Here is a 27901-nt window from a genome sequence, read left to right on the forward strand (position 1 = left end):
AGTTGTAAAAAAAACATAAAATAATAAAACAGATTTGATATCTTGAAAATTGGACGTGCTTCTTGAATCACCACGTAGAATTGAGAGGAATTTACTTGCCTTCACCAAGACGTGTTCGGCAAAATGAAGCTCCGCATGGACAGGTGGCCCGTTCCGCTTTGGGGCGGCTCGTGGTCGGTAAACTACTCGAACTCAACCTAAGCTCGACTTTCCCATCTACTTCACCTCCTCTTGGTGATGTTCTAATCCGAGTCGCCATGTGCTTCTCACTTCTATCTCTCCCGACTAAGTTCTTTCCATCAACATGAAGAACTTGTGGTTGTGGCGCCTCTTGCCCTGGGCGCTTCGTAAGTAGTCCATTGCGGAGCTTCCCTCTCAACATGTCCAAAGCTGACACCTCTTGACAACCATACAGTGCTTGTTCAGGCAATCCTCATTCAAGCCAGTGACTCATTTGATACGCCGCCAGTAGGCGTCACGCCAGAGCAACAGCAGCCTCTAGGCGCATCCTCCGAGCATCCGGATACTCGACCTCGAAATGGTGAGACTCTTCCGCCGAAACATCGACTGGTAGAGTCTAACATATCTTTTCTTGATACCAGAACATGTCGAAAATGCCCTTAAAATCCTCAATGACCCCAAGATCGCTGTCGCCATTCCTGAGAAGCCATCGGGCCTTACGGGAAACGCCTTATATTACGCCAAAGAGTTATTCCGCATTTTGTTCATGAATGGGCCGTCTTCAGATAGTATACAGAGACAGAAGATCCACCCCAAGGTCGCGAAGGCCGTCCAAGAATTGAGAATCGCCGCGCAGGATGACCACGACCCCGACGCAATGTTCCTCCTCGCGGAGATGAACTTCCACGGCAACTTCACACACCCTCGCGATTTCCGGGAAGCGTTCCACTGGTACCAGCACCTTGCCTCCTTGACTGGCAACAGCACGGCTCAGTATATGATCGGGTTCATGTACGCGACGGGGATTGGCGGCGGAGTGGAGCGCGACCAGGCGAAGGCTATGTTGTACCATACCTTTGCGGCCGAGGCAGGAAACACGAGATCGGAAATGACGCTGGCGTACCGTAACCACGCTGGCATCGGGACACCGAAAAACTGTGATGAGGCTACGTACTACTACAAGAAGGTCGCAGACAAGGCCATCGAGTACTTCCGATCTGGTCCGCCGGGCGGCCGCAACATGATGCGGGAGTCGTACCGGTGGGCGGATGAAGAGGGTGGCGTTTATGGAGAGGGGGCCAGCGTGTCTAGCTCCGGACCCAATGCGCTCCGCGACTCCGCGCAATCCAGCACTGATGCTAGCTTGGAGGATGTTCTGGAGTACTTGGATCTGATGTCCCGCAAGGGTGAACTGAAGGCGACGTTTAGTCTCGGAAAGATGCATTACGAAGGCACCCGAGGTCTGCCGAGGAACTTTCGAAAGGCGATGAAGTACTTCAAGTTGATCACGAAACGGTACTGGAACAAGGATGGATCGGTCAACCCCAACCACCCTCTCGGCGTGGAGAAGTTGGCCTCAAAAGCTGCCGGTCATATCGGCTTGATGTACCTTCGCGGAGAGGGCGTGGAGCAGAACTTTGCAACTGCGTTGGTCTGGTTTAAGCGGGGAGTCGCCAACGGCGACGCTCTCTGTCAGCATGAGATGGGTCTCATGTATCTTCACGGTTACGGTGTTCCGCAGGATGCGTTCCGGGCTGCCTCATACTTCAAGTCTGCGGCAGATCAGGACTTACCCGCGGCGGAGACGCGCTTGGGTGCGCTGTTCCTGGACCAAGGCGATGTCCCAACAGCCACGCGGTATTTCGAGCTGGCTGCGCGCTGGGGATGGATGGAGGCCTTCTACTACCTTGCTGAGATGTCGAACAATGGGGTTGGCCGGCAACGACACTGCGGCATGGCGGCTTCGTATTACAAGATGGTTGCGGAGCGAGCCGAGGCGATCCACTCTGCGTTTGGTGAAGCGAACACTGCTTATGAAACCGGTGACAAGGAACGGGCTCTCGTTGCGGCTATGATGGCCGCAGAACAGGGATACGAGAATGCCCAAGCCAACGTAGCATTCCTGCTTGATGAGCAGCGCTCGTTGCTGTCTCTTGATTCGATCGTGCCTGGGCTGAAGAAGCCGCGATCGCCTCTCTTACGGAATGCTGCATTGGCTCTAATTTATTGGACGCGTTCTTCCAAACAGGCCAATATTGACTCGTTGATCAAGATGGGCGACTATTACCTGAGTGGGACCGGCATCGCGGCTGATGCTGAGAAGGCTTCGACTTGCTACCATACGGCAGCTGAGGCTCACTACAGTGCACAAGCATATTGGAACCTTGGGTGGATGCACGAAAATGGTATTGCGGTGCATCAGGACTTCCATATGGCCAAGCGATATTATGATCTGGCCTTGGAGACGAGCCCGGAGGCCTATCTTCCGGTGAAATTGAGTTTGCTGAAACTGCGGCTGCGCAGTTACTGGAACCGGATAACCAACGGCAACATCAACCCCATCCAAGACGACGAAGGTAGGACCTGATACTCAGTTCTTCTGGAATATGTACTCACTCGATTCCCAGAGACCAAACCACGCCGGTCCTTCAAGGAATGGGTTGCCGCGTTCCTTGAGAATGACGAAGAGGAGGAGGCCAATTATCGTGCACAGATGTACAAACGAGCCCAGGAGGAGGAGGACGATATCTTATCGTCTTCGGATTCGCGCCACGAGGATGGCTACTATGACGATCTGGAGCTCGAGATCGACGAGAGTGTCTTGGAGGGTCTGATCATTGTGGCTTTGGCGGCGACGCTACTCGTCCTGGTGTACATGCGACAGCAACGCAACCGGCCACAGCAAAATGACAACAACGCGGGCAATGCCGGACAGAACGAGAACGACCGCGGGTTCTTCCCTCGTCCTGGAGAGCCCGAGTTTGCGCAGTGGTTGGCGGGAGGTGTAGGGCATTGATGGCTGATGCATGATTCCCCATATTGCTTTTGTGCTTTGTGTAGGATAGAATCTACGAATAAACTGATGTTTCGAACGATACTAAAGTTGTTTTACCTACCTAGGCAGTGTGATGTAGTACTTGTAGATGAGCGCAGTTGTTGGTGCGTAGGGCTTATCTTATCAACCCAGGGCAGCTTTATCGATAATGTTCCTCCGCATGAAGAATCAACATTCCCACCATCCTCTTCGACCATCTCGTCACTCCAACGCATTCCTCCACGGAATTGATCTCAGCAATGTGACAGTTTGATTCTGAGACCACAGAGGCAAGACCATGACTTCAATGAATCTCAACGGGAAACGCCGTCGCGTTGAACACTCTGCGTCGGGGCTCTCCAAGCCGTTCAAGTCTCCGCTTCGCCGCCCACCTCAGACCCCCGAGAACGAGTCAGAGGCCGAAAAGAAGGAAAACGAAGACTATTCACCGAGACACGCATCGCTATCTAGCTCAACACGTGCCGAACCTACACCAGGGCAACCTCTCGAACCGACGACTCCCCTCTCGACGTCTTCCACCCGCCCCTCCTTCCATCCTCGTACCCAACCTCCCTCCAAACGAAAGCTCCCCAGCAGCCACCTTACGCCTCCGAAGAAACCCATCCTCTCTGATCCAGCCGTTCTCGACCTCCAGAAACAGCAACGCGCTTTGCAGACCCGGCTGGCGGCCCTCCGCTCAGAACTGGACACCGCGCAGCAGGCTCTGCGCATCGAGTCGTCGAACAAAGCCGCCGATCTCGAGGCGCTCATTGCGAAGTGGAGGTCCGTCAGCCAGAGCGCCGCGGAGGAGGTCTTCACTGGGGCGCAGGAACGGGTGTCGCGCATGGGGGGCATGAAGGCCTGGAAGGAGCGCATGCGGACCGAGACGGCGCAGTGGGAGCGCGAGGAGATAGAGGCATGGTATGGAGACGGAGAGGCTGAGGAATTTGGGGTGGATCGGGAGGAATTGGAGATGCGCAAGGCGGAGATGAGCGATCGGGTTGAGGTGAGCGAGGGGAAGAAGGAGGATCTGAAGGAGTTGGAGGATGAGGTATGTCCTTATGTTCTTGTGCTTACGACGATGTGTGGAGAGTCTTTTTACTAATTGTTTGGTCAACAGGAGTTCACGATGGAGGTGATGTTGAAGACATTGAACGTGGACTTGAAGGTCATCGGGTATGATCCGACGGAGCAGAAGTGGGTGAAGGGGTGATATGGTTCATGATGGACGTGCCGACGGCGCAGGCGCTATGAGTCTCTAGATACCTACAGTTGCGTGAACGGATTGTATGATATGGTTATGGACGATGTATGAGCTCGGCAATGATAAAGGCGTTTCCCCGCCGAACCCCCAGAACCAAATCATAGAAGCCGAAGTGGATCCGGGCCTTATCTTCTTCCATCCCTCTTCATTCCCATCCTTCGCTCTTCCTCCTCTCTTTCCATTCCCGGTGCTATTCCTGCATATGAGATGCCTGTGGCGTCTGTCGGCCTTGTCCGTCCCAACCCATGCCTCGGAGTCCCAAACCGCCCAGATTGTTAGCCTGTGCGCGATGCTTCCGGTTGAAGCGCAAATGTGACCATGTGAAGCCCACATGTGGAGAATGTAGGCGTCGCGGCACTGAATGTCTGCCCGTCAAATCCAACAAAGATGGAGAAGACATCACCGTTCCGCTCAAATACCTGAAATATCTGGAGTCGCGCGTGGCCGAGCTTGAAGATGGGCAGAATGTCCCCCAAACGTCGCCACCGGTCCGTGATATGGGCGTCCAAACCGATCCCGTGGATGAACCTCACCATGTTGAGGACATGTCACTCGACAAGCTCCCTCTCAACCGCAGCCCCGGGGGATGGCGTGTGATCCTTCACCAGTTGCTTTTGCATCCGGGGAGTTATCCGGTCTCTGGGGCAGATCAATACCCGGGGCATGCTTCGGGCACAGGGCACGAGCTCGTGCTGCTACCTGATCCCCGAACCCAGCCGCAACGGTTAGAGGAACCGTTGATTTCAAGGCTTGCGTATGAAATTTACCAAGATGATATGAGCATCGATCAGCACACTGGCTCGCCGCATACGCTCGCCTTCACGGGGGAGTTCTCCTCATGGCTGGAGGAAATCTACACAAATGTCTACTTCTCCATCAACCACTGGGTGTGGCCATTCCTTGACTGGGAGACGTGGAGATCCTGGCGCCAGGAATGGAGTGTCGAGGCGGAGACGGATCAGTGGAAGGGTTTCTTCGTGCAGATGGTATATGCCGTAGGAGCTCTGTCATGTAACGCCTTCCAACCGGATCATGGCCATTCGATGCGCGCATCGGAGTTTTACACTTCCGCCTTGGTCTACTACCCCTTTGTCATGGAACATCCGTCCACCATTCTCCAGATACAGGCGTCTATATTCATGATTCTATACGCCCTACAGTGTCCTTCGTCCGAGGAGATGGCGACGACGGTTTCTTCCATCGTGCCGTTCTGCATTGCGTCCATGGCGGAGATTAGAAAACACGCATCCTCGAATATAGGCGATGCACCAAGTCCTACAATAGGCACCGATGGGGTCATCACCGAGTCGTTGTTCATTACGTGTTACATGTTGAACGAGATTGTTGTGTCTGGATGGGAGCGACCGGTTTCTGCTGCTTACAAGGCTATTGATGACGATGTAAGAAAGGCCATTCCACAACTACAAAGCTTCGAGCGACTGCTAACCGAGACAGATCTATAACCTCGGCAATGAGATGCCCTCCTCATCCGGCACGAGCAAGGCATTGAGACACTTGTTCAAGTTGCGCAAGATCCAATCCAACATCCGCCGACATTGGGATGAATCTCGACCGCAGCAGGAATCGAGCGACTCCCTTCTCAAATCGGAGTTGACTGCGTGGAGAGATGAGATACCTCGATATAGCATCGGCGGATCACCGAGCACATACCTTCATCCTCTGTGGATGGCGAATCTCTACGACTACAGTATCATAATACTAATGCAAGAAAAGCGCCGTCGATTGAAAGACGAAGACATCGAGGATATTCTATCCGCCAGCGTCGAAGTCTGTTTGAGTTTTCGCCGTCTCCAGGAAGAAGGTCAAGTGATGTGCTATACTTGGTCTGCGGTAAGCTACCTCCGGGAAAGTCTGAAATGGCCGGGATAGTGTACTGACAATCCGTCAGCTCGTCTTCCAGTTTCGGTCGGGCATCATGCTCCTATATATGTTCTGGGTCGCTCCTCGCGGACGTGAGTTTACCCAGCAAGCGACCCAAGCCTTGTACAGCTGTGCCATTACACTGTCACACTTCGCGGATCGTTGGCCCGATGCTGCTCCTTATGCCAGGGTCTTTGAATACCTTCTTCAGCGTGGATCCTGGCTCAAGGAATATCCTTCGTATATTCCAACCGATTCCTGCACTGCCGACCAATTGGAGAATTATTTGTCTCAGTTGAAGAAACAGTATATACATAAGGCCGTCCTGGAGATGATTGAGGATATGATATACCATCCTTCTGGATAGACTGGGATAGGGATGTATATTGACGGCGTTCATTTGGTGTATGGTCATTTCGCGTACATAATATTTGATACACAATGATGCACTTCAAAGCAGCAGCAATCTCCCAGCGACGACGTCCGTAGTGGTATGAGCCTCGAGGATCACGATCGTCTGCGCCAACGCAGGGCTAGACCATCGTGACCATGGTCTATCGCGCGATGACTCTAGATAAGTCGTTGTCACTAGCCACGAGTTGCCATCAATCTGCACTGCAACGACATCCCCATTGACGTAACAAGAAAGGCTTTTCAGCTCTCCGTTTCCTCTACTTTCCAACGTTCCCTGGATTTCAAGTTTCACTGTCGAGTCCGCCACATCTTCGATCTGGGATTTAATCTCAATATAAGGTCTGTCCTTCTGCGCGCTCTCCGGAGAAGCACCCGTCTTCGAAACAACATCGGAATCCAGCGCAGGCACAAGGGGCGGCAGTCGACGATACTTGGTTGCCTGTTCAAAGGCATAAGCATATCGCAGCAGCTCCATATCATCGTACGCCTTTCCGGCAAAAGTCAAGTTCACCGGCATTCCGGTGTCCTCCATGAGGCCCATCGGGACGGAGATAGTCGGGATGCCCAGATGACGGATTTCGCGGTTTCCATTCGAGTACTTCACCCCGTTGCGCCAGGCGTACAGCGACGAATCCGGGTCCACATCCGCGTTCGCGCGTCCGATGTCGCCGTTGGCCGGGAAGACGACGGCGTCGAGGCCCAGACCGTCCATCCACTTCTCAAAGGTCTCCTTTCGAGCGGCCTCGAGGGCTTTCAGCGCCTGGTCCAAGTCGGTGATTTCGAAAATGGACTCCGGTTTGGTCTTGGGGTATTCGACCATCTCGTGCCATCGCAGCTGGTTCGCGGCGTCGGGCGTGCCTCTCAGCGACCCGGGTGCCAGTGGGAAGATCATGTCTGGATCCACGCAGGACAGCGACTCCAGGCCCGGCTGGCCGTTCGCGACGAGGAAATCGTCCCACGCATGAGCGACCACCTGGCATCGCTCCTTCGAATGCCAGCCCTCGGGGAGATCCTTGACGTTCACGATCTCGCCGGTGTGGGCTTTCGCTTCATATACCGTCACGACGGGGAAGTCCACCTCCACCACTGTGGCGCCGCACGCCTCGAGCGCACGTCTGGTCGCCTCCCAGAGCTTCAGGATGGAGGGCCGGGTGCAGACCTTGTCGGGGAGGGGGTTTGCGCCGCCGATGAACATGGTGGGGACGCCCAGGCGCTTGCCGCGCAGCGACGATCCGCTTTCGAGCTCTTGGAACGTCTTCGGGCGGAGAGTGTCGATGGATGGCAGGGGGATGATTTTCTGCTCGTTCCAGAAGTCACCGGTGGGCGTCTGGTCCACCACGGCGAGGACATCGAGAACGCGGAACAGGTCGGACATGGTGCGCGTATGCGGCACTAGCACGTCGCAGGTCGGATACAGAGGCCATACCCCGCGGAGGGGGAGCAGGCCTTTCGACGGGGTGTAGGCGATGATGGAGTTATTCGAGGCCGGCGACCGGCCCGAGGACACGGTCTCGCTGCCCAAGCTGAAGGCGCAGAAGTTGGCCGTGGTCGCCGTCGCAGACCCGTTCGATGAGCCGGACGCATACGCGGCTGTCAAGTACTCCGGATTGTATGGGCTTTCGGCGCGACCGTAGCAACCCCGCTGCATGCCGCCGTACGCCATGGCGGGCATGTTGGTTCTCCCCAGCAGCACGGCGCCGGCGTCGCGTAGGACCTGCACGCATGCGGCGTCTTCGGTGGCGACGAGATTCTCAAAGGCGGGCGATCCGCAGGCGACGGTCATTCCCTTCACCTTGATGCTGTCTTTGACGAGATACGGAATGCCCTCGAGGGGCCGCGCGGGCAGCCCGGCTGCGCGTCGTGCATCAGATGCGGCTGCTTCGTCGAATACCGCTGGGTTGATGACGGGGATGGCGCTTAGCTTGAGCGTCGAGGCATCATACACGCTGATGCGGCGGAGATAGCGCGCTACCAGTTCCGTGCTGCTGATCAATCCCGAGTCGAGCGCGGCCTGGATCTCGGAAATGCTGGCATCGATCAGGTTGAATTGTCTGGGCTGTTACAGGGTGAGCGTGTGCTTAAGGTCGGGACTAGTAGACGCTTACAGGCTCCATGGCAGCTTATGTGGCGGTTGCAGGCGGATTGAATACTGAGGCAGTTTGACAGCACAAGCGGGAGATGACCACTATATAGAGTGACAACGGTCACCAGCCGGTGGACACGGTTCTACTCGCATGGCCTTTCCCATTCTATGTCATTCCTGCTGCTTGGAGATGAGGAGATCTCGAGCGGACAAAAGTCCGCTGCGGATGGCTAACCCTAACTTCTTCTAGACCGTCTCGCGCCTGGTGGATCAACCCGTCCCATAGCACTCGCCCTGCACAACGGACAGAAGTCCGCCAGCCCTGCTTCGTATTCCCTCGGACAATGAGCGAGCTCATCATGTCGATAGGCACAGGACGACGAGCCAAGAGATAACATCCTTGGTCCTTATCTCCTCGCTGATAGCAACGCGGGGTGTCGTGTTATCAGGAATGCACAGCATCAGTATAAAAGCAAACCGACATAAGCTACAAGGGTGGCCTCCACTGTCTTCTAATAGTATCCTCCCGACTATTCAAGTGGAGAAGTTATCCACTTGCACCCCATCGCCATGTCGGACATTAAAGAACCCAAGGAAGACCCGCTCACCAGCAACACGAAGGAGGTCGCAGCCGGGGAGATCACCGGGGAAATCCGAGATATCGGAGCTGAGCTCTATGCCGAAGTTGATCAATTGACGCCCGAGGAGCTGGAGCGCGAGGGCGCCGAAGTGCGCAAATTGCTGGATTGGCGGATCCTGCCCATTGTGAGTGTGCTGCGTGGATACTCTCCGCAGGGCCTTTATTAACGGTGGAGAATCAGCTCTATGTGACGTACGTGATTCAGTTTCTGGGTGAGTCCCTGCGTTTCGTCGGGTTCGAGAAGACACTCGGCTGACAGGATTGCTTTCCAGACAAGTTGTCTCTCAATTATGCCTCGGCGTACTCGCTCATTCCAGATCTCGGTCTGGAGGGCCAGAGGTACTCCTGGGTCGCGGCCATTTTCAACTTTGGATATCTCTTCTGGGCAGTGGTACGTGATGTAGATAGAGGAAGACGAGCTCACCATCTAACATCCGGTCCAGCCGTCAAATCTCCTGATTCAGCGCCTGCCATTGGCCAAATACATGGGCACAGTCATCATCCTCTGGGCGGGTCTTGTCATTGCGCACATCGGGGCTAAGAACTATGCCGGCATTCTAGTCCTGCGCTTTCTCTTGGGAATGGCGGAGGCAAGCGTCAGCCCATGCAGTAAGCCCGCGCGCATCGCAACCGCCAAATCTCACAGCAGCTAACAAAACCGCCAGTGATGAACTTCACCTCTATGTTCTACAAGCGATCTGAGCAGCCGCTGCGAATGAGCCTGTGGCTTTCTGGCAACGGAATGGCCACCATGGTAGGAGCCCTACTGGGCTTCGGCCTCGGTCATTCGCACAACACCAGTCTCAAGAGCTGGCAATTGATCTTCCTCACCATCGGCCTGATGAATCTGGTGACCGGGATGCTCTTCCTCTGGATCATGCCCGACTCCCCGGCGACGGCGAAATTCCTCACGCACCGGCAGCGCATTGTCGCCGTGCAGCGCGTCTCGGAGAACATGATCGGCGTCAAGACGAAGCAGATCAAGCCGCGCCAGGCGCTGGAAATCGCCTACGACATCAAGGTGCTCTGCTGTCTTGGGATCGGCATCGGCTGCGGCGTCATCAACGGCGGCGTCTCCAACTTCGCCTCGTCGCTTATCAAAGGCTACGGCTTCAGCGGGCTCTACGCCACCCTCCTGCAGCTGCCGACCGGCGCCATCGAAGCCGTCGTCGTACCCATCTGCGGCCTTGTCTCGACATACGTCAAGGACTCCCGCTGCATTGTGCTCGCCGTCGTCTGTCTGATCCCCTTCGGCGGCCTCCTCGGCATCCGCTTCACCAGCCTCGAACACCGCTGGACCCTCGTCGGCTGCACCTGGCTCCAGTACATCATCGGCGCCCCCGTCATCATCTCCTGGAATCTTCTCTCCACCAACGTAGCCGGCCACACGAAGCGCTCCTTCGCCAACGGCTTCTGGTTCACCCTGTATGCGGGCGGGAACGTGGCGGGCGCGAATATCTTCTTCGCCCGCGAAGCGCCGCGGTACTACTCGGCGCTGGCGGGTCTGCTCGTCTGCTATGCGGGAATGATCGTTCTGGCTTTCGTGGCGTATGTGGCGATGAAGGTGGATAATGTTCGGAGAGAGCGTGCAGCGGTGGCAGGGACAACGCCGGAACAGCGTGAGGAAGCGGCTGTTTTGGATGGGTTCAAGGATCTGACAGATATGGAGTCGAAGAACTTTCGATACGCGCTTTAGATTAGATGTATTTGCTGTTGAAGTGCTCTACGAATGATGATCTGGAATTTCTAATGCGGTCCTCAGAGTCTACTCAGCTAGCTGTCTGTGTGTAAGGAGCTGTAAATCCGGGCTTGGAGGCTGGGAAATAAAGCCCGACTTCAGAAGGCTGATTCTGCCTTGAGACATTGCTGACGCCTCTGCCAAGGCTCTGTTGCTTAGATGTCAAACCCCAGGTGAGATTTTCAATGGGTCTATCTATAGTTCTATAGAAATACAGCAACCGCTGGCTGTGGCTATCAAGAGGAGTCTGGCGGTCTGGCGATAAGTAGTCCAACGGACTGTCCATGTGAAGGCTACTTGCGCGCCAAACAGCCCATGTAAGACGATTGATCGCCTGTGATTGTAGCCGCATGTTGTCAATTGACTGCGCCTTCAAAGGAAAAGCATCCCTCCGCTCCTACTCTCTCGTATTAATCGAGCTCTTGTGTGAGAGGACTTTTCAACTACATACGACTCGTCCACTGACTATTCCCCGCGACTGACACTTTCCTCAAACAATCATCTTTTCGTGGTTTTCGAAACGACTGCTTTACTGTCTATGTTTTGACTCGTTACATCTAGCTTACCCCGCGCCACCAGAGCAACCACCTGCACATCGTGGAGGATTCAAGATCTTATTCCTATTTTCTCTACTTGAAGACAGGGAAGCAAAATGGTGAGTCCTCGTTTCAAGCTGAGTGTTTCTCCGCTAATAAGAGATAGGAGAACAGTCTCGAAATACAAGCGATGGCGGTACTGGCCGCACGTAACGAGCTAAACGGTTCGGAAGTATTGAGCTCAATGTTGGACGATTACGGAGAGGCACTTCGTATCACTGAAGATGTGGTCTGCGCTGCCGCTGGAAACTACTGGGAAGGGGCAATGCTTATCTCGACTTTGCTTGAGAGGCGAGCAGGCGAGATTATAGTCACTGAGAATGTGGTTAGAGCTGCATCAAAGAATTCACACGGAGAAAAGGTGATGACTCTCCTTCTGAAAGGACATTGGAAGGAATTCATCGTGTCAGAAACTTCGACCTGTTTGATCGTGGAAAGATTCAGCGAAGCGATAATCGCGCTTCTTTTCGAGAACTATGGTCGTCAAATTCGAATCACGGAGCAAGTTCTCAAAGCCGCTGCAAAGAATAAATCAGGACAAGAAACCATGGCCTTTCTTTGTGACGTCTTCGGTGGTCACATCCAAGTTACTGAAGTTGTTCTCCGAGCTGCAGCAGAAAACAGCTCCAGAGGATATGAGATATGGTGTCTCCTCACGGATAGATACAGTAACCAAATCCGGATTACGGATGAACTGCTTCAAACTGTTGCAAGAAACCAACCAGTGGGGACAATGGAACTTCTGTGTTGCAAATTCAGTGACCAGGTCCGGATTACTGAAACTGTTCTCCGAGCTGCAGCAGAAAACAGCCCCGGGGGATATGCGATTATCTGTTTCCTCACGGAGAGATACAGTAACCAAATCCGGATTACGGAGGAACTGCTTCAAACTGTTGCAAGAAACCAACAAGTGGGGACAATGGAACTTCTGTGTCGCAAATTCAGTGACCAGGTCCAGATTACCGAAGGAACTCTCAAAGCTGCAGCAAAAAACCTCAGAAGTGGAGATCATGTGATGGGATCTCTCTTGAGCAGAAATGATGACAAGATCCAGATTACAGAAGGAGTACTCCTATCTGCAGCAAGGAATCCTGTTAGCGGCCATCGTATTATGCGTGTCATTTATGACAAGTATGGTGGTTCCATTCAGATTACCGAGGAGGTGCTTAAAGCTGCTGCAAGCAACAGATGGCCATACGTCGTGCAAGCCCTTCATGATCTATTCTACAATCAGATGGATATTACTGAAGGAATCCTCCGAACTGCAGCAGAAAACCCCAATTGCGGAGCCATGGTTATGGAGATTCTTTTGAACCATCTTCATTGGGACCACGATAGAGATCAGCTTCAGATTCCAGAGCAAGTGCTCCAAGCTGCAGCAAAGAATACCTCTAGCGGTGCTGAGATCATGGATCTTCTGTTTTGGGACAGATATAATGTTAGGATCAGCGATATCACTGAGAAGGTGATCAAGGCAGCCGCAGAGAATCCTGAGGGGGGAAAGGAAATGCTGATGCTCCTTCTCCAGAAAGCCGGAGAAAGGGGAGACTCAAAAACCTGGAAAGAGTATCCTTGGATTCACCAACTTAGCAACATAGGGTACAACCTCCAAGAATTGGCCGAGCTCCTACTTGTTCACCATCGTGATTCCCCTTGGCTGTATTTTGAGCCAAGGGACTGGCCTGAGACCAAGATTGACCTTGAGAAACACATTCCTAACTGTCCGCATAGCTTTTGTCACAGCCCCACAGATAAGACGTCCCCTCGGAATTTACTGCTGGATGATGGGACGAGCACAGCTGAAATAGTCGAACAGCTCTGTGGTCTAGCTGGAATATGCCCTACCGATCGAGACGTGCAAAACTGGGCCGGTTCGGTCGACTTCTGTGAAGAAGGTCAAGCTGCTAAGGTGTCCTATACATTACCAACGGACGAAGACGAATTCCGCCCTTTCAGAATTACCAAAACTCGCATCTTTTCTGTGCTAACATGTTTGTGCACTGCTATCGGTCTGGTACAGGAAGCCGGTCTATGCTGCAGCTCCTTTACAACTCTGAAATTTACAAGTCTTGATCACCAGTCGCCAAATGCGTATACAGCTGAGCTGATACCTGTGCCCTTTGGCACTGTGGTTCGCCTGACCAAAGCTATACAATCTTCGGAAGAGAGTGTTCCAGTGAACTTCTGCTCGCAGCAAAGGCAGTCCTGCAGCTTGTGTCTCCAGAAATAGCGGATCTGGGTTCACAGCAGGACCTGGACTGTTTGCACCTCTGCGCACTTGCGGCACAGTATCTATGTCTTGGCTTTGTGTCGTACATGCAAGCCCATACTGGTCCTATCCAGCTCTTTTTCCTCGACTTAGCCCTTCGGCGGATAAGACTTCTCGGTCTCAAGGGTGACTCCGACTGCCCACACATATCGGCAGAGCTCAAGGATCTCAGTTGTATGGGCAACATGACTGACGCGCCAGTTTTGGTCTTCCGGACCGATTGTGGATCGCCAGACAGGAAAGATTTAAAACAAGAGAATGTCTCCCGAAAGTACGACGTTTTAGCTTATCTGGAAGATATTTTGGATACATGGGGCCCAGGAAACTTCATTTACCGAAAAGATGCGGGACAGTCTCCTGTCGCGGTCAGAATTAGGGACGGGTTCCTTTTTGCGTGCGACAACGGCAAATACCACTGGTCCAAGTCCATCAATAGTCTAGAGCAGTTGGGCCCTATAGATCTTCAGCAGCAACTTGAGATTGGGGATCTGCTCTTAGTGAACAACCAGTGCACCCATGTGGAAGGTGATTGCTGGACGAGACTAGCGAATGCTATGGATACCCTCGGGACGTCTCGATCCTGGTGGGACACACTACAACTTCAGGCTGGCCTACAAGGAGGACAGTTCGTTGTCGGTCAACTTATGCAAACGTTAACGAAACGGAAAGGTGGCACAGTGAAAGAAGTTGTCCTATCATGGCCAGACGCGGATCTTATCCAGTTGATGGATCGACTCTGGGGTGTCCAAATAAGCTACTGTACCAGGGTGGCTAAGAGAGTTCGATTGCGGACGCTTGTAGCTGACCTACTACCAGCATTTTCCCTTGGACGCGTATCCGAGTCCACGCTTAAGGCTATTTCCCTCTTGCGGGACGAGGCTTTAACACCCATAGAGCTTGCTGAGAGCTTGAAGACGATTTGTGACAACAGCATTTACACGATGGTGGGAAGGATACTACGCACTCTTGAACACACTGGTGTGGATCGGACGGGAAGATTCTTTTGCATTGCCTGGCCATACATGGGCCAAACAGCTTCTTGTTTGAACATTGCACTGGAAGGCCCAAGCTCCTGGGCCAAATGTTTGGCTGACTCACATTGTTCTGCCACCTTTGCGTACATGACGATGAAATGCCTGGAAACAGACAGTGTGCGGTGTAGCGGGTGTCAAAAGCCTATCAAAGACTACGTTCGCCTCCTTGAGACTACCGTCAGCTGCCACTCCAAGACCGACTCGAAGCAATGGACCCTGGGGCACAAAGAAGTCTACTTTTTCGACAAGTTGGACACTATGTTTTGGGTTGAGGTCCGAAGAGAAGATAGAAGCCGTTCTGCACGTCTTGTCGAATTAGTGAGATTGCAGGCGATTCCACGGATCATGAAAAAGCGACTGGAGCTGAGAGAAGAGAAAAGACAACGTAACTGCCTGCGTGAGGATACAATGTTCCTCCAAGGAGAGCCTGTTTTCATATCTGCACTATGATAAGGCTAAACACATGACGTTCCCTGAGCCTGTTAACGAGTGTCTTTCTGGGCCGGAGAGAATTGTGGGCTTTTGGATGATTTCTTCAAGTCATCGTGTCAATCGAGAGTGACCGCTAGACCATCGAAAGCGTGAACACACTCATGGGGCCCTGTAAGATTCATATCTGGTTTGACACATCGTTTCCTTTATCGAGAGGCCGGATCTGCCCATCTTCCACCTGAGTCACTTTATAAGCGCACAATACAAGGATTAAAACAAAGACGAGACTGGGCCGAAAGCATTTATAAAGTAGAACAATTTATCATCATCACACCCGCCGTACTGCTTACATAGATGAGAGCTAGTACACGAGATCCTCAGCATATTCCTCATACTCTTGCATGAAGTCTTCCATGCTAAACTTGTCGCTGAGCCGCTTGTCCCTTAGGATGACAGTACCAGCTTCAATGTACCCCTTCTTAAACGCGGCGAACAATTCCGGGCTAGTCGAAGAATGAGGGATAAAAGACTGGTTATCACCCGTTACCATAGCCCCTTTAAAGGCCTGGTAGACAATATCACAATCCTGGGACAAGTCAACAAACTCGCATTGGCCGAAATCCAAAAGATAGAGTCCAACGGCGCGGTGCTGCAAATCCGGCGGTTCAACAAGAGCTCTCGGTACTTCAGAGGTTGATGTACCAAGCACAAACTCCACATCATCGCCGTTGATGGCGGCGCCCCAGTGCATGGTTGCATATGCTTTGCCCATTTCTGTAGCAAGCATGAGGCTCTCGATGCCAAGTTCCTTCATGAAACCGAGGTGCAGACTGAAATTCCTCAACGGGGCTGGGTTGTCCCGATTGATTGAACCATTAGTCTTGCCCAAGTAGACTCGGGCGAGGCAGTGCTTGTTGCTGGGGTTATTGAGAAGGGTCTCGATGTCATCCATTTCAAGATCCCATTCGCGACGACAGAAATAAGTGAGGAGCGCTTTTCGTACGACCTTCGGCAGTGGAAGAATCCGGTCCATGGTGATGACGTTCCCGCGCGTGCGGTAAGCCTGGGGGATCTTCGGAAAGACTTCGTCCCAGAAGTCGTCGTTATCTGCTGTGGAAATAAATTTGTGGGGTTTAGGAACATGGACTAGGTTGTGAGTTGCGCTCTGGTAGCGTTCGAATGCGGCCGAAACAGCGCAGTGACTTCTGTACTCGCGCCGGAGATTTGAGTGTCGGGTTTCATTGCCTGGTCGTTCTTTCTTGATAACGGCCAGCTGCCCAACCACTTCGAAGACGGCTCCTTGTAGGCCACTGCCGATTTCGTTGATTTCTTGGAGGTCGGGTCGAGAACGAGCATTTTCGAAAAGGCGGCTGAAGGAGGAGGTGGTCGATATGGTAGAATTTAAGCTGAGTGATCGCTGGAGAATGGTTGAGTCTCTTTGCTGTTCAAGCTCCGCGGCATCCAGACAGAGACGAGGCGAAGCCATGTCGAGCTAACGACAGGTGGAGCACACGTCAAACGAGAGGACGAAGCTCAAAGCCAGAGACGAACAGGGCCCGTAGCGGATCCGAAAATGCATGACACAACCTTGATGAAAATGGTTGATTATGACGGATCGATGACTGAGTGCTCGAAAGACGTAAGAAGATCGATGCAAAGCCAAGAGCGTAATCCACAAGCGACCCAGGCACCCATCTACCATCATAATTTCGATTTGGAGTTTTTAGCCGAATATTGATCATCAAAAGGCATTTATCTTGTTGCCTTGAAGCCACTTTTCTTGGAATGCCTGTAGACGGGCCTCAGGATATGCCGCAAGGAAGCTTGTTGACATGGTCGATGCCGTTCTGAGGTAGGCTCTTGACAAGCCCACCATATGCACGCTCCAAGAGGGCAAAATAGGTCACGTCAAGCAGACTGCAGATTTGCGGACGGTATGACATCGCTGCATTTATGTCAAAGACCAGGAATGACGGTTCGACCTTCTCTCTCATGACCAGAGCACTCCGTGTGAAAGGGAAAGATTTTCGACCAAAGTACCCCGACTATTTACCTAAGTGGTTTAGTAGTTATTGCCCTTGCACCGATCTGTGGCGCAAGTAAAGCCGGGGTTTTCCCGGAGGAAGCGCTCCGTACTAAGAATGGAATGCTGCCACCGTGAGGCTAAACATATTTATCCGCGGCTTACCTCGTTTGACACGGAGAGGCCTCCGTCTCGATGAAATTTGCCGGTCCGTAGCACTGTACTCTGACCTACAGTCTACTCCATCAGGTGGGATGCAGTGGAATAATCAATTGCTGGGCCAATGGCTGGGGAAAGGTACAATATTCATGTCTCATAAGAATCCAATCACTTCTTTTCGATGTACTGGGCGAAGATATCCCCAATGGCCTTTGCGCTCTGCTTGGGGATTCTCTTCTGGTTGTTCTCGTAGTCGACGTAGGTGACTCCGAAGCGCGTTTCATAGCCCTCCGCCCATTCGAAGTTACTGCAGACAGACGTTAACGTCTTCTCCTCCATACGGGCGCATGTCAAGATAACTTACTCCATCAAACTCCAAGCCATGTAGGCCCGCACGTTGACTCCATCCAGGGTGTACGCATCCGCCATGGCGTCAATGTAATCGCGGAAATACTGCGTCCGGAACTCATCCTCCAGGAGCTGGTCCAGCGGCAGATCGTTCTCGCCCTTCAGACTGGTGCCGTTCTCGGTGACGTAGATCTTGGGGTAATTGTAGCGCTCACTGAGCCACTTCAGCAGCTTGCGGAAGCCAATGGCCGACGGCCGCAGCCAGGGCGACTGCGTCTCGGGGCCAACCCATTCGCCGGCTTTGTTCTGCAGCAGGATCTCGAGGTTGCCCGCCACGTCCGTAGGATCCGGCTCGCCAGTTTTGGCCCGGATGTAGTTGGCGCAGTAGTGGTTCATGCCGTAGAAGTCGTTGCTACCGTGAACGAGCGCGAGGTCCTCTGGCGTCCACTGCGGCAGCCGCTTGCCCAGTTGCTTGACCATGCTGTCGGGGTACTTGCCGTGGTAGATGGGGTCGGCGAACCAGGAGATCGCAAACTCGATCTTGCGATCGCAGGCTTCGACGTCCGCGGGGTTCTCGGGGTCCCAGGGCTCAGCCCAGTCACCTGTACAGGGCTGATTAGAGGGGATGTAGAGCTTCGTCCGGGAACGGGGAACGCTTACCGTTCAGGGTGATGCCGATCTCCCCGCCGTCTTGCGCTTTGAACTCCTCGCGGTAGATCTTCACGGCCGCTCCGTGGGCAACCAGCAGGTTGTGGCCGACAATCCACGGCTCGGTTGATCCATCGCCCACGGGGCTCTTATTCCGGTCACTGGTTCTGCCGGGGGCGAACTGGCCGACGTTGTAGCCCAGGACACTGCTGCACCACGGCTCGTTAAATGTGATCCAGTACTTCACCTTGGATCCGAGGGCCTTGAACATGACGCGCGCATAGTGGGCGTAGTCTGCGACGAACTCCTCCTTGTTGAGCAAACCGCCGTAACGCTTGTCCAGCTCATCGGGGAGATCCCAGTGGAAGAGAGTGACGAGGGGCACGATGCCAGCATCGAGCAGGTCGTCGACGAATTTCACATAATGCTGCAGACCCTTCTCATTGATGGGATCGTTTCGACCGCCGAGGGGGATCACGCGGGACCTAGATGTTGCGACAGTCAGGACACGGAGCTCCGCTCCGGCCACGGGAGAGCGGACTTACCAGGAGATGGAGAAGCGGTACGCCTGAGCGCCGCATTGCTTTAACAAGGCAATGTCTTCGTGTGTGCGGTGGTAGGAGTCGCAGGCGACAACCCCACTGGCTCCTCCGGCAATTTTACCCGGGATCTTGCAAAAGGTGTCCCAGATGGAGGGACCACGGCCGTCCTCATCGACCGCACCTTCGATTTGGTAGCTAGACGGGCATTGTCAGTGCGATCTGACAGGAGTCCAGTCTGATTGGCGCGTACCTGGCCGTTGCGAAACCCCAGAGGAAGTCGGACGGAAGCTTAGACCCAGAACCCATGTCTGTTGACGATAATTGAAAATTCAAAAGCAATTGATCCTTAGGAATCGGGAGTGAAGAAACAACAAAGGCAAAAAGACGACGACTGGACTATGGGAAGGCCATTCTGGGGGAGATGTCAGGACCTTTAAATGAATGAATGCGACGCGGAGGACGCGGAGCGGAGGATGCGGCGACGGAAGAGAAGCGGGGATGAAACCGTTTCGATGGCTTCACTAGACCGTCCAACCACGGACCAGGCGACCCCAAGCGACCATCCATGGTGAAGGAGGCGATAAGACGAAGAATTGGAGTGGACACGACGACCAACAAAGACAACCAGAAACACGGCGGTTCGACGGGCCGTTTGCCGACATGCTCGTTTGGGCTTAGGGCAGGTTGTATACTTCTTCCTTCGCTCCTGTAAGGCTGTGCACAGCTGCGCCATCATGCAATGGATTCCATATCCTAGATTCTAATCTCATAAATAATGTTTGATGGAAAGAAATCACATGAGTAGAAGAAAAGAAGAAAAAGAAAAAAAGGCAGAGAAACTAGAATGCAACAACCAACGCCCCATCCTCATCTCGTAAAAGCCCAAGAATCAGCCGGACATGCGATATCGTAGCTCATGACATCTCCATCCCCTCCATTTCATCCCCTTCGACTTCTTCCGCCTCGTCTGCCAAGGGCCCGCCAAGCGCCAGCTGCGACCGTTTCGCGTCTCGGCCGCCCAGGGCCTCGGTTCCGAAGGCGCCCACCAGCTCCAGCTCCGGGCCAGCAACGATCCGGCCTTCCATGTCCACCACCTCGCAGAGTTCAATTAAGCTCTGGCGACTGAGCGTTTTGAACCCATCGGTCCGCACCACCCGGCCCCAGTGGCTGAGGCAGAACTGCGCCGCCCTACGCATCAGCCACTCTTCATTTGTCCGTCCCGCCCGCTCCCAGATGATGGCGGCATTCTCCACATCCAGCTCGCGACTCAGCCGGTTGACGCACAGCAGTCGGAGTTTCGGCATGTCGTAGAGGTTGGCCATCACAAGCATCCCCGCCACATCGATGATGCTCGAACAGTATTCCGGATGACCGGCAATACTGTCCGTGTACAGGTAATAGAGAAACGCACGGACAACGGAGTAAGGTTCCGGGATGTGCATCCTTTTGGAGTGGTATTCTGCCATTTGTGCAGCATATAGCCGTTTGAAATGCGGCCAACGAAGCTGGAGAATGATACGATGCACGTGGATCGGGGGAGAGGTGGTCGCATCCGTCGGCAGGAAGCCTGATTGGGGTGAAGCACCAGCCCCATCATCGTAGTCGGCCTCGCCCAGGTCATCAGGGTTGGCAGTAATGATGAAATCAGCCTCACTGCCGGACTCAGGAGGCTGATCGAAGACCGAGGATAGATCGGCACCAAGGCCAGACAGAAAAGAAAGTCCAGACTGTTCGGACACCGAGGCTCGGGTCGAATTAGGGGAAAGCGACGTCATGTCATTTCCGAGCAAACCATACTTTTCGAGGTCGATGCAAAGGACTTCGCTCATGTGGTTCTCATCGCCGCTGCCTGGTGTAGCCCCAGCATCCAGGCTACATCCTAAAAGCCAGGCTTTGGTACCGCTCTCATTGACTGTGCAATAATGCCATCGGAACCCTGGTTTGAAGATCTCCTGCCCATCTGCCAGCCGCTGCCAACGTAACGTATCCAGTTCCAAGGACGAAAGGTTGCATTCGTAGGTACGCACTGTCTCCGACGGAGTGATCAGATCAAGCAAGACCCCCGACGCATAGGCATGGAAATGCGTTCCTGAGAACAGTGCAGGGACGTGCGGGCCGGATGTGAAGCGTAGACAAGAGATGGCTCCGGGGGCTAGCGGCTTCCGACGGCTGGAGTTGCGAACCTGTACACTTCCGGAATTGGCCGCGTAGCTACCGGACCGGCCGGAGAGCGGTTGTGCTGGGCTACTAAACAATCCATCTGGACTATGAGTAATGGTGCTGGTTGTCGCAGGGGAGTCCACGGTACCTTGCGAAGCTGTCGTCCCAAGAGCGGGGAGCCCTTTGAGGTCTAACCACCAGATGTCTGTCGTCCGTTCCATATCGGGATCCAAACCACCAAAAATCCATAGACGACCACCCCAAACCCAAGCGGTATGGTCAAACCGAGCGGTGAATCTCCAGGTTCGGGACCACGTCCAGGTCTTCAAATCCAGGTAGGACAGGTCGTCGAGGATGATATTGTTTTCTCCGGTGACACCGCCCATGATGAAAAGCTTTTCATCATAGATCACGGCGGCATGACGGGCTCTACCTCGTGGAATGGGTCCTCGGATCTCGGGCTGTGTCCATGTCGAAGTCTGAATATCCAGGATGACGACGTCAGAGAGATATTCCCGATGTTCATTTTCTCCTCCGAATACGATGAGCTTGTTTCCTTGGTATAGGGTCGCAGTGTGGCCTATTGACTCGAACAGAGAATATTAGCTGGTGAATCATCCTACTAGTAGGGGAAATTCGGGGTGGAGAGACGAACCCATGCGTACACCGGGAATATCGCCATAATTATCGACCAATTCCCAGCGCAGAGTGCTGAGATTCAACCGCAGGACATGGTTGTACACTAGAACCCGAGAAGGGTGATGATCAGAGCCGGAACAACGGACACAAAGGGGAAGGAATGGCATACCTTCGTCTGTATACTGGTCGAACCCACCAAAGGCGTAGATTTGATCGTCGTTGCAATACGTCACCGAGGCATTGACCAAGCATGCAGGTACATGGCCCAACGCCTTTCGGATACTGGGACGGTAGTCCGTACTGCTACGGCGACCCCTGGATGGACTGGGAGGCATGAGGAAGGACTGCTGCGATTGCTGTAGACCAGCAGGGAGGGGAGTCATGGGGGTTGAGACTCTTGCGGTCCCGGCCCAAAAAGGTGGGTCTCCGTGGAACTGCGACAGGTTACTATTCCGGGCAGTAGTGGCGGTCGGAGTGGAGGGTGGCCGCGCCATCAGGGTTCAGGAGATCAGGATATGGAGTGACAATGACGGAATGTGATTTAAGAGCTGATTGAAGAAGCGATTACGTCGCCAACTCGGTCTGAATGAGAACAGAAAGAAAGAGAATGAAACGAGGCAAAAAAAAAAAGGAACCCAAAATGGATGACCGATCGGCGCCTTACCCAAAAAGGAATGGGCGTCTGTCAGGTGGCAACTAGTCCGAATGGGGTTAGTGCGGGCGTACCTCCAGTAACGGTTGCCATGGGAGAAGGAACTATACGCAGTATTTATCCCTCCAGTTCTTCGTCTTCTCTCACTCCTTTCTCCTTTTCTCTCCTGCATCTCTCTCATCCACCTCCATTAGCTCTTTATATACTTTTTTTCGTGCATTCTATACTGCGGCTGCTGTCTTCCCTCCGCCGTCCACAGCTTCTCTACATCCTTGGTCTGGTTTACCGGATGATAAGATCGGCTTGCCCGGTTGCGATCTAAAAGTCTCCTTTCGCCTCGTTTTGCCGTTGATTTTTCATCATTCGCAAAGCATAGTCACATAAAGAAACATGGCTACTCCCACAGTATCAACGCCCGTCAAGACCCATACGGGGATCTTCTCGACCAAGACCGCCGGAGGTCGGTTGCCTCTGACTCCCTCTCCCCGCGGACGGACAGGGAGCATGGCGTCCAACAACTCCTCTCCGTTTACTCCTCCTCGTCAGCCAGAAGGTTCCAAGGAATCTCACCGCTCGGTGTACGGTGGAAACCTTTCGTCACACTTCGCTAAGTCCATGGCCCGATCGTCCCGCGCCTACCGCGAGTCTCCCAAGTCCAATATTGCTCGGACCCGCAAGTCTCCTAAGCATCTCGAGCTCGGTGTTTCAGACTGGTCGTTGACCGGTACTGGGCCCTCGTCTACACAGTCTCCGCCCAAAGAACGAGTCCGCAAAGAAGTGACCACTCGTACCAGATCGGGCAAGACGACTGTTCGTATTTCACACAACGCTGCGGACCGCTTCATTCCCAACCGTGCAGCCAGCGAAGGTTTGAACACTGCGGGTGCCGCAAAGCCAGAGGAGAACCAGCGTCCCAAGACCAGTGGCAACGAGGGATCGTCTGTCCTTGCGAATGCAGCGAGCGCTTTTGACATTGGTAGCCGGGGATCCGACGAAGACCTCACCGCTGCCCTTGAGAACCTCGGTCTGGATGACAATGAACCTTCGACTTCCTACACCAAGCCTGCACCGGATGCAGTCGCTTATGAGTCTTCGTTGGCTGATGCCTGTGGTGTTAATTTGAAGACTCGCATTCTTGCGTTCAAGCCTCCGCCTCCGGAGTCGTCCAAGCCAATTGACCTGCGGGCTCAATACAACCGTCCGCTGAAGCCGTCAAAAGCACCTGGTTCTCAGTTCCGTCGTCGCGTGCAAACCTCGCCGGAACGTGTGCTAGATGCCCCGGATCTCGTCGACGATTACTATCTGAATCTACTCGACTGGAGCTCCGGAAATCAGGTGGCTATTGGTCTGGAACGCAGTGTTTTCGTCTGGTCGGCAGACACGGGATCAGTCAACCGACTCTTGGAGACTTCCCCCGATACCTACATCAGCAGCGTGAAATGGAGCGGCGACGGGGCCTACGTTGGCGTTGGCCTGGGAACTGGTGAAGTTCAGATTTGGGATGTGGAAGAAGGCACCAAGCTTCGAAGCATGTTTGGACATGACTCTCGGGTGGGTGTTATGGGCTGGTCCAAGCATATCTTGTCTACCGGCGCTCGCAGTGGTCTTGTATTCAACCACGATGTCCGTGTTGCGCAGCACAAGGTTGCGGAGCTCGTCTCCCACACGTCTGAAGTCTGTGGGCTGGAGTGGAGACCGGATGGAGCCCAGCTGGCTACTGGTGGCAACGACAACTTGGTCAACATCTGGGATGCTCGGTCTCTGAGTGCGCCCAAGTTCACCAAGACCAACCACCGTGCTGCCGTTAAGGCCCTCAGCTGGTGTCCCTGGCAGCTGAACCTGCTGGCTACGGGTGGAGGATCGTACGATCGCCACATTCACTTCTGGAACACGACTACGGGCGCGCGGACGAACAGCATTGATACAGGATCCCAAGTGACGAGTCTGCGGTGGAGCAACCACTACCGTGAGATTGTCAGCTCTAGTGGTTTCCCCGACAACTCTCTGAGCATTTGGAGTTACCCGACCCTAGTTCGCAACGTGGAGATTCCCGCACACGAGACTCGTGTGTTGCACAGCTGCCTGAGCCCGGATGGTCAGATTCTGGCCACCGCTGCCGCTGATGAGAGCTTGAAGTTCTGGAAGATCTTTGAGCGCAAGCCCGGCACCACCGCGTCCGCATCCCGCGAGGGAGGCGTGGGAAGCAAAGGCCAGATGTCCAAGTCCATGACGATTCGGTGAATTTGAGCTCTGGGATCTGTCCTGACGGAGAGTTTTGGCTTCAGTCGCATTTATTGGATACCTATGGCATTGCAGGTTATTCTGGCGTCTACCTGAGTTTTCTACATGGAGTTTGAGCACGGATGGCGTTGTCGTTTGGGTGATTTGAGTAATACAATAGTTTTGAGATTGATGTATAGAGTATGAGATTGGTATTGAGTATCCTGCGCTGCGGTAATGGCTTAATGGGTGGAATGATCGAAGATCGTACTCCAGAGTAAATCGACGAAGATAAACTCAAAAGGGCGAGATGGCGCTAGTGAGGATGCGGGAAGCGGGTGACTAAGCAAGGCGGGAAGGGAAACGGATTTCGCCCAGAGAGAGCGACTTTCACCTCAACCAACTCCCTCGGCCAACGCCTTTCCATCCACCCCAGCCTCATCTCGCCGTCCGCTCTTTCGTTTCCTCTCAATCTCCCGATTTGACGACTAACGGTCCCGCGGAGATTCCCTCTACACGAATCCAGTGGATATCAGCAGTGACGGGAAAGTGACCATCAAAGGTTGAAGGTCGCATGAGCCCGTGGCAACCGACTGCTGCGACGGATAAGCTGGAGACGCTCAACTGCCTGTCTTGTTAGACTGGTCAGGTTTTCAGATCAGCTCCTTCGTTAGCAAGAACTCAGTTCTTCCATCCTCTGTGACGCCATCACACGCCTTTACGAGTCCGGAACTCCGCAAGCATGTCGAATCAGCAAGTGGTGAGTGATTTCAAAGCAATAACAGCCAGCCCTCCCTTGCCTGGACAAGAAGATGAGAGGCATCTGAGTGATGCGGAAGTTCACTGGTCGTCATATTCCGAATTAACTCTGTCTTGACCATCGCTTGTCGGAATGAAGGCTGACACCAAATGCAATGACAGGGCGCAGTGTTTGAACGGGTGATCCAGGAAGTCTGCGATGCATCGCAGGTGGATTTCGAAGAGAGTGGAGTAGACCAACAGACGCTGCTTGATCTGCGCAAGGTAAGAGACAAGAGACCTCCCTTCAAGAGAACCCAAGGGGGGGAGGCTTGGAAGGGGACGAAGGGCGATACCGGCCATAAAGCGGGGGTGAGTTGCGGGAGGCGGCACTGCCTCTGGGGGACCGCCTGCTTTTGAGTGACCTTTATAGCCGCTGGCCGCCCGTACCCGCTCTAGTCACCTGCCAAGCCCTCACCACCTCCTCCTCTTCACATCCATCCATTATACATCACACATCATACATCATACATACATCTACCTATGTACTAACTAAATCCCCCATCAGAGCTGGCAGAAAAAACTCTCCTCCCTGGGCGTCGCCCATTTCCCCTGGGATCCTCCACCTCCCCAACCTACTCCTCAGCAGAACCAACCCCAACCTCAGATCCTCCCGCCTTCTGCGACCGTTCCCTCTAATGCGCCTCGACCAACTCCCTCCCCTCACACTCAACAGCCTCCTCAGCAACAACACCATCAACAGCCTCCCCTCCATCAACAGCAACAACATCATCATCAACATAATGCTCCTCCCCATCAGCCGATCCCGCAGTCAATGGCCTCCACCGTCCCGCCTTTGCAAGCCCCGACGGCCGTTGGCGCCCCCAACCCCATGGGACAGGCCCCTCACATCAAAACCGAGCCGGGCATCAATGGCCAGTCGCTGCCTCCAAATCACATGATGCCTGGAAACGCGCCCAATCCTCAGTCCGCACGCGAGCGCGCTGCCAACATGCTTCATCAGCGATACGGTGCGGCAGCCGCCAACTCGGTCAGTCAGCTTCAGGCCCAGTCGCAAGCGGCGATGACCATGCCCGGTCAGCAGCGTCCGCAGAACGCTCTGCCTCCCATGGCGAACGGTCAGCACCCGCAGATCAAGCAGGAACACGGCTATGCTTCCGTCCCCCAGCCTCACATGAACAACACGCAAACGGACGGCGCTGCCGATGATGCCTTGTCCGAATGGAAGGCGGAAGTGACACGCAGACGTGAAGCCGCCGAACGTCAGGGCGGAGAAGCCGACCGAACTCTTCGGGAGCATCTGACACAGCGCATGCTCCAATACGAAGGAGGCGGCCTTCTTGTCCCTCTCGAAGAACGCCAGAGCTCGTCGCGAGTGTCGTCTTCGGTATCCCGCATGCCCAAGGCTCAGGTCGATGGTCCCGGCGGGGATGATGACAAGGACGAAGATGATGAAGACGCCATCAATTCCGATCTCGATGACCCCGATGATCTGGTTGCAGAAGACCACGACGCCGAAGACGCCGTCGGCCAAGTCATGCTTTGCACATATGACAAGGTCGCGCGGGTGAAGAACAAGTGGAAGTGCACTTTGAAGGATGGAATTCTCACGACGGGAGGTAAAGAGTAAGTCATCTCTCATTACAACTCGGTTTAGGAACGTGCACTAACGGCAACAGATATGTCTTCCACAAGGGCCAGGGCGAGTTCGAGTGGTAGATACTCCAGCGTCTTTCGGAGACGCCTGCCATGCGGTTCTTGTTTACATTCTACCCCTCCAACCAGACCTTTGACCCCCTGTAAAAAGTCTAGTTCCATATGCGAGAACACCCCATCGGGGCTCTGAATTCCCGGCTGCAAAGCGGAACCCCTTATCGACGACTTGTTTCACGAATCCCCCGCACGCACGTCTATGACGAAGGACTTTGACTTGGTTTTTTATCTTCAATGCGGTCTCCGATTTCCCAGTTTGGATGCACATGGCGCTTACGCAGGGGACGGCATTATCTTTTGTGGTGTACTAGAATAATTATGAATGAAATGGGGTTTTGAACGATAGTACTTTCTAGATGAGTACCTAGTCTGGTATTCGAATGGTGCATCTATTTACGAGAAATTGAACGTAGGTCCCTCAAGTGATAGAAATGTAACAGTCAAACTTTTCTTTGTGCCATAAAACCTAAGAGAAAAGAAACGAGACAACTCTGGGAATCAAAACAAGAAAACATGTTCTATAAGCAGACAAGACCCAACGCATGAAACCAAAAAGAACTTGACTCCCAGGTTCACCAAAACACCAAGGGCAGAAAAACACAGCAGTAAGCAAGCAAGCAAGCAAGAATCAAAAACAAAAGCCGGTCTCTCACGTATCTACAGATTGACGCCAATGAACCACCGATGGGCCT

At 53.7% G+C, this 27901-nt stretch overlaps 10 protein-coding genes across 10 annotated transcripts; 6 read left to right on the plus strand and 4 right to left on the minus strand.

Annotated features, from left to right (window-relative positions):
• Positions 1 to 304: 304 nt before the first annotated feature.
• Positions 305 to 2977, plus strand: ATEG_00681 (ubiquitin ligase complex subunit HRD3; the record flags this gene model as incomplete). Its single annotated transcript, XM_001210767.1, has 4 exons — positions 305 to 347; positions 416 to 541; positions 603 to 2537; positions 2589 to 2977. The coding sequence occupies 4 exons, from the start codon at positions 305 to 307 to the stop codon at positions 2975 to 2977; spliced, it is 2493 nt and encodes an 830-aa protein (XP_001210767.1).
• Positions 2978 to 3293: 316 nt separating this feature from the next.
• On the plus strand, positions 3294 to 6149 carry ATEG_00682 (putative DNA repair protein Dds20/Mei5; the record flags this gene model as incomplete). The annotated part of the gene is made up of 4 exons (XM_001210768.1): positions 3294 to 4046; positions 4116 to 4171; positions 4606 to 5659; positions 5715 to 6149. The coding sequence occupies 4 exons, from the start codon at positions 3294 to 3296 to the stop codon at positions 6147 to 6149; spliced, it is 2298 nt and encodes a 765-aa protein (XP_001210768.1).
• Positions 6150 to 6591: 442 nt separating this feature from the next.
• ATEG_00683 (amidase family protein) lies at positions 6592 to 8668 on the minus strand (the record flags this gene model as incomplete). The annotated part of the gene is made up of 2 exons (XM_001210769.1): positions 6592 to 8610; positions 8660 to 8668. The coding sequence occupies 2 exons, from the start codon at positions 8666 to 8668 to the stop codon at positions 6592 to 6594; spliced, it is 2028 nt and encodes a 675-aa protein (XP_001210769.1).
• Positions 8669 to 9207: 539 nt separating this feature from the next.
• Positions 9208 to 10973, plus strand: ATEG_00684 (putative MFS allantoate transporter; the record flags this gene model as incomplete). The annotated part of the gene is made up of 5 exons (XM_001210770.1): positions 9208 to 9402; positions 9459 to 9489; positions 9550 to 9668; positions 9721 to 9886; positions 9943 to 10973. 5 exons carry the CDS (start codon positions 9208 to 9210, stop codon positions 10971 to 10973), a joined length of 1542 nt encoding a protein of 513 aa, XP_001210770.1.
• Positions 10974 to 11667: 694 nt separating this feature from the next.
• Positions 11668 to 13841, plus strand: ATEG_00685 (uncharacterized protein; the record flags this gene model as incomplete). The annotated part of the gene is made up of 2 exons (XM_001210771.1): positions 11668 to 11670; positions 11718 to 13841. 2 exons carry the CDS (start codon positions 11668 to 11670, stop codon positions 13839 to 13841), a joined length of 2127 nt encoding a protein of 708 aa, XP_001210771.1.
• Positions 13842 to 15707: 1866 nt separating this feature from the next.
• On the minus strand, positions 15708 to 16832 carry ATEG_00686 (uncharacterized protein; the record flags this gene model as incomplete). Its single annotated transcript, XM_001210772.1, has 1 exon — positions 15708 to 16832. The coding sequence occupies one exon, from the start codon at positions 16830 to 16832 to the stop codon at positions 15708 to 15710; it is 1125 nt and encodes a 374-aa protein (XP_001210772.1).
• Positions 16833 to 17696: 864 nt separating this feature from the next.
• ATEG_00687 (glycoside hydrolase family 1 protein) lies at positions 17697 to 19372 on the minus strand (the record flags this gene model as incomplete). The annotated part of the gene is made up of 5 exons (XM_001210773.1): positions 17697 to 17835; positions 17893 to 18478; positions 18537 to 19009; positions 19070 to 19261; positions 19317 to 19372. The coding sequence occupies 5 exons, from the start codon at positions 19370 to 19372 to the stop codon at positions 17697 to 17699; spliced, it is 1446 nt and encodes a 481-aa protein (XP_001210773.1).
• A 608-nt stretch (positions 19373 to 19980) lies between these two features.
• On the minus strand, positions 19981 to 22359 carry ATEG_00688 (Kelch motif domain protein; the record flags this gene model as incomplete). The annotated part of the gene is made up of 2 exons (XM_001210774.1): positions 19981 to 21806; positions 22035 to 22359. 2 exons carry the CDS (start codon positions 22357 to 22359, stop codon positions 19981 to 19983), a joined length of 2151 nt encoding a protein of 716 aa, XP_001210774.1.
• Positions 22360 to 22907: 548 nt separating this feature from the next.
• Positions 22908 to 24758, plus strand: ATEG_00689 (WD40 repeat domain-containing protein; the record flags this gene model as incomplete). The annotated part of the gene is made up of 1 exon (XM_001210775.1): positions 22908 to 24758. The coding sequence occupies one exon, from the start codon at positions 22908 to 22910 to the stop codon at positions 24756 to 24758; it is 1851 nt and encodes a 616-aa protein (XP_001210775.1).
• A 721-nt stretch (positions 24759 to 25479) lies between these two features.
• ATEG_00690 (transcription initiation factor IIA large subunit) lies at positions 25480 to 27215 on the plus strand (the record flags this gene model as incomplete). The annotated part of the gene is made up of 4 exons (XM_001210776.1): positions 25480 to 25497; positions 25659 to 25847; positions 26044 to 27122; positions 27176 to 27215. The coding sequence occupies 4 exons, from the start codon at positions 25480 to 25482 to the stop codon at positions 27213 to 27215; spliced, it is 1326 nt and encodes a 441-aa protein (XP_001210776.1).
• Positions 27216 to 27901: the final 686 nt, after the last annotated feature.

The sequence above is a fragment of the Aspergillus terreus genome, genomic scaffold, assembly GCF_000149615.1.
Source record: "Aspergillus terreus NIH2624 scaffold_1 genomic scaffold, whole genome shotgun sequence".
In the NCBI taxonomy this organism is placed as follows: domain Eukaryota; kingdom Fungi; phylum Ascomycota; class Eurotiomycetes; order Eurotiales; family Aspergillaceae; genus Aspergillus; species Aspergillus terreus.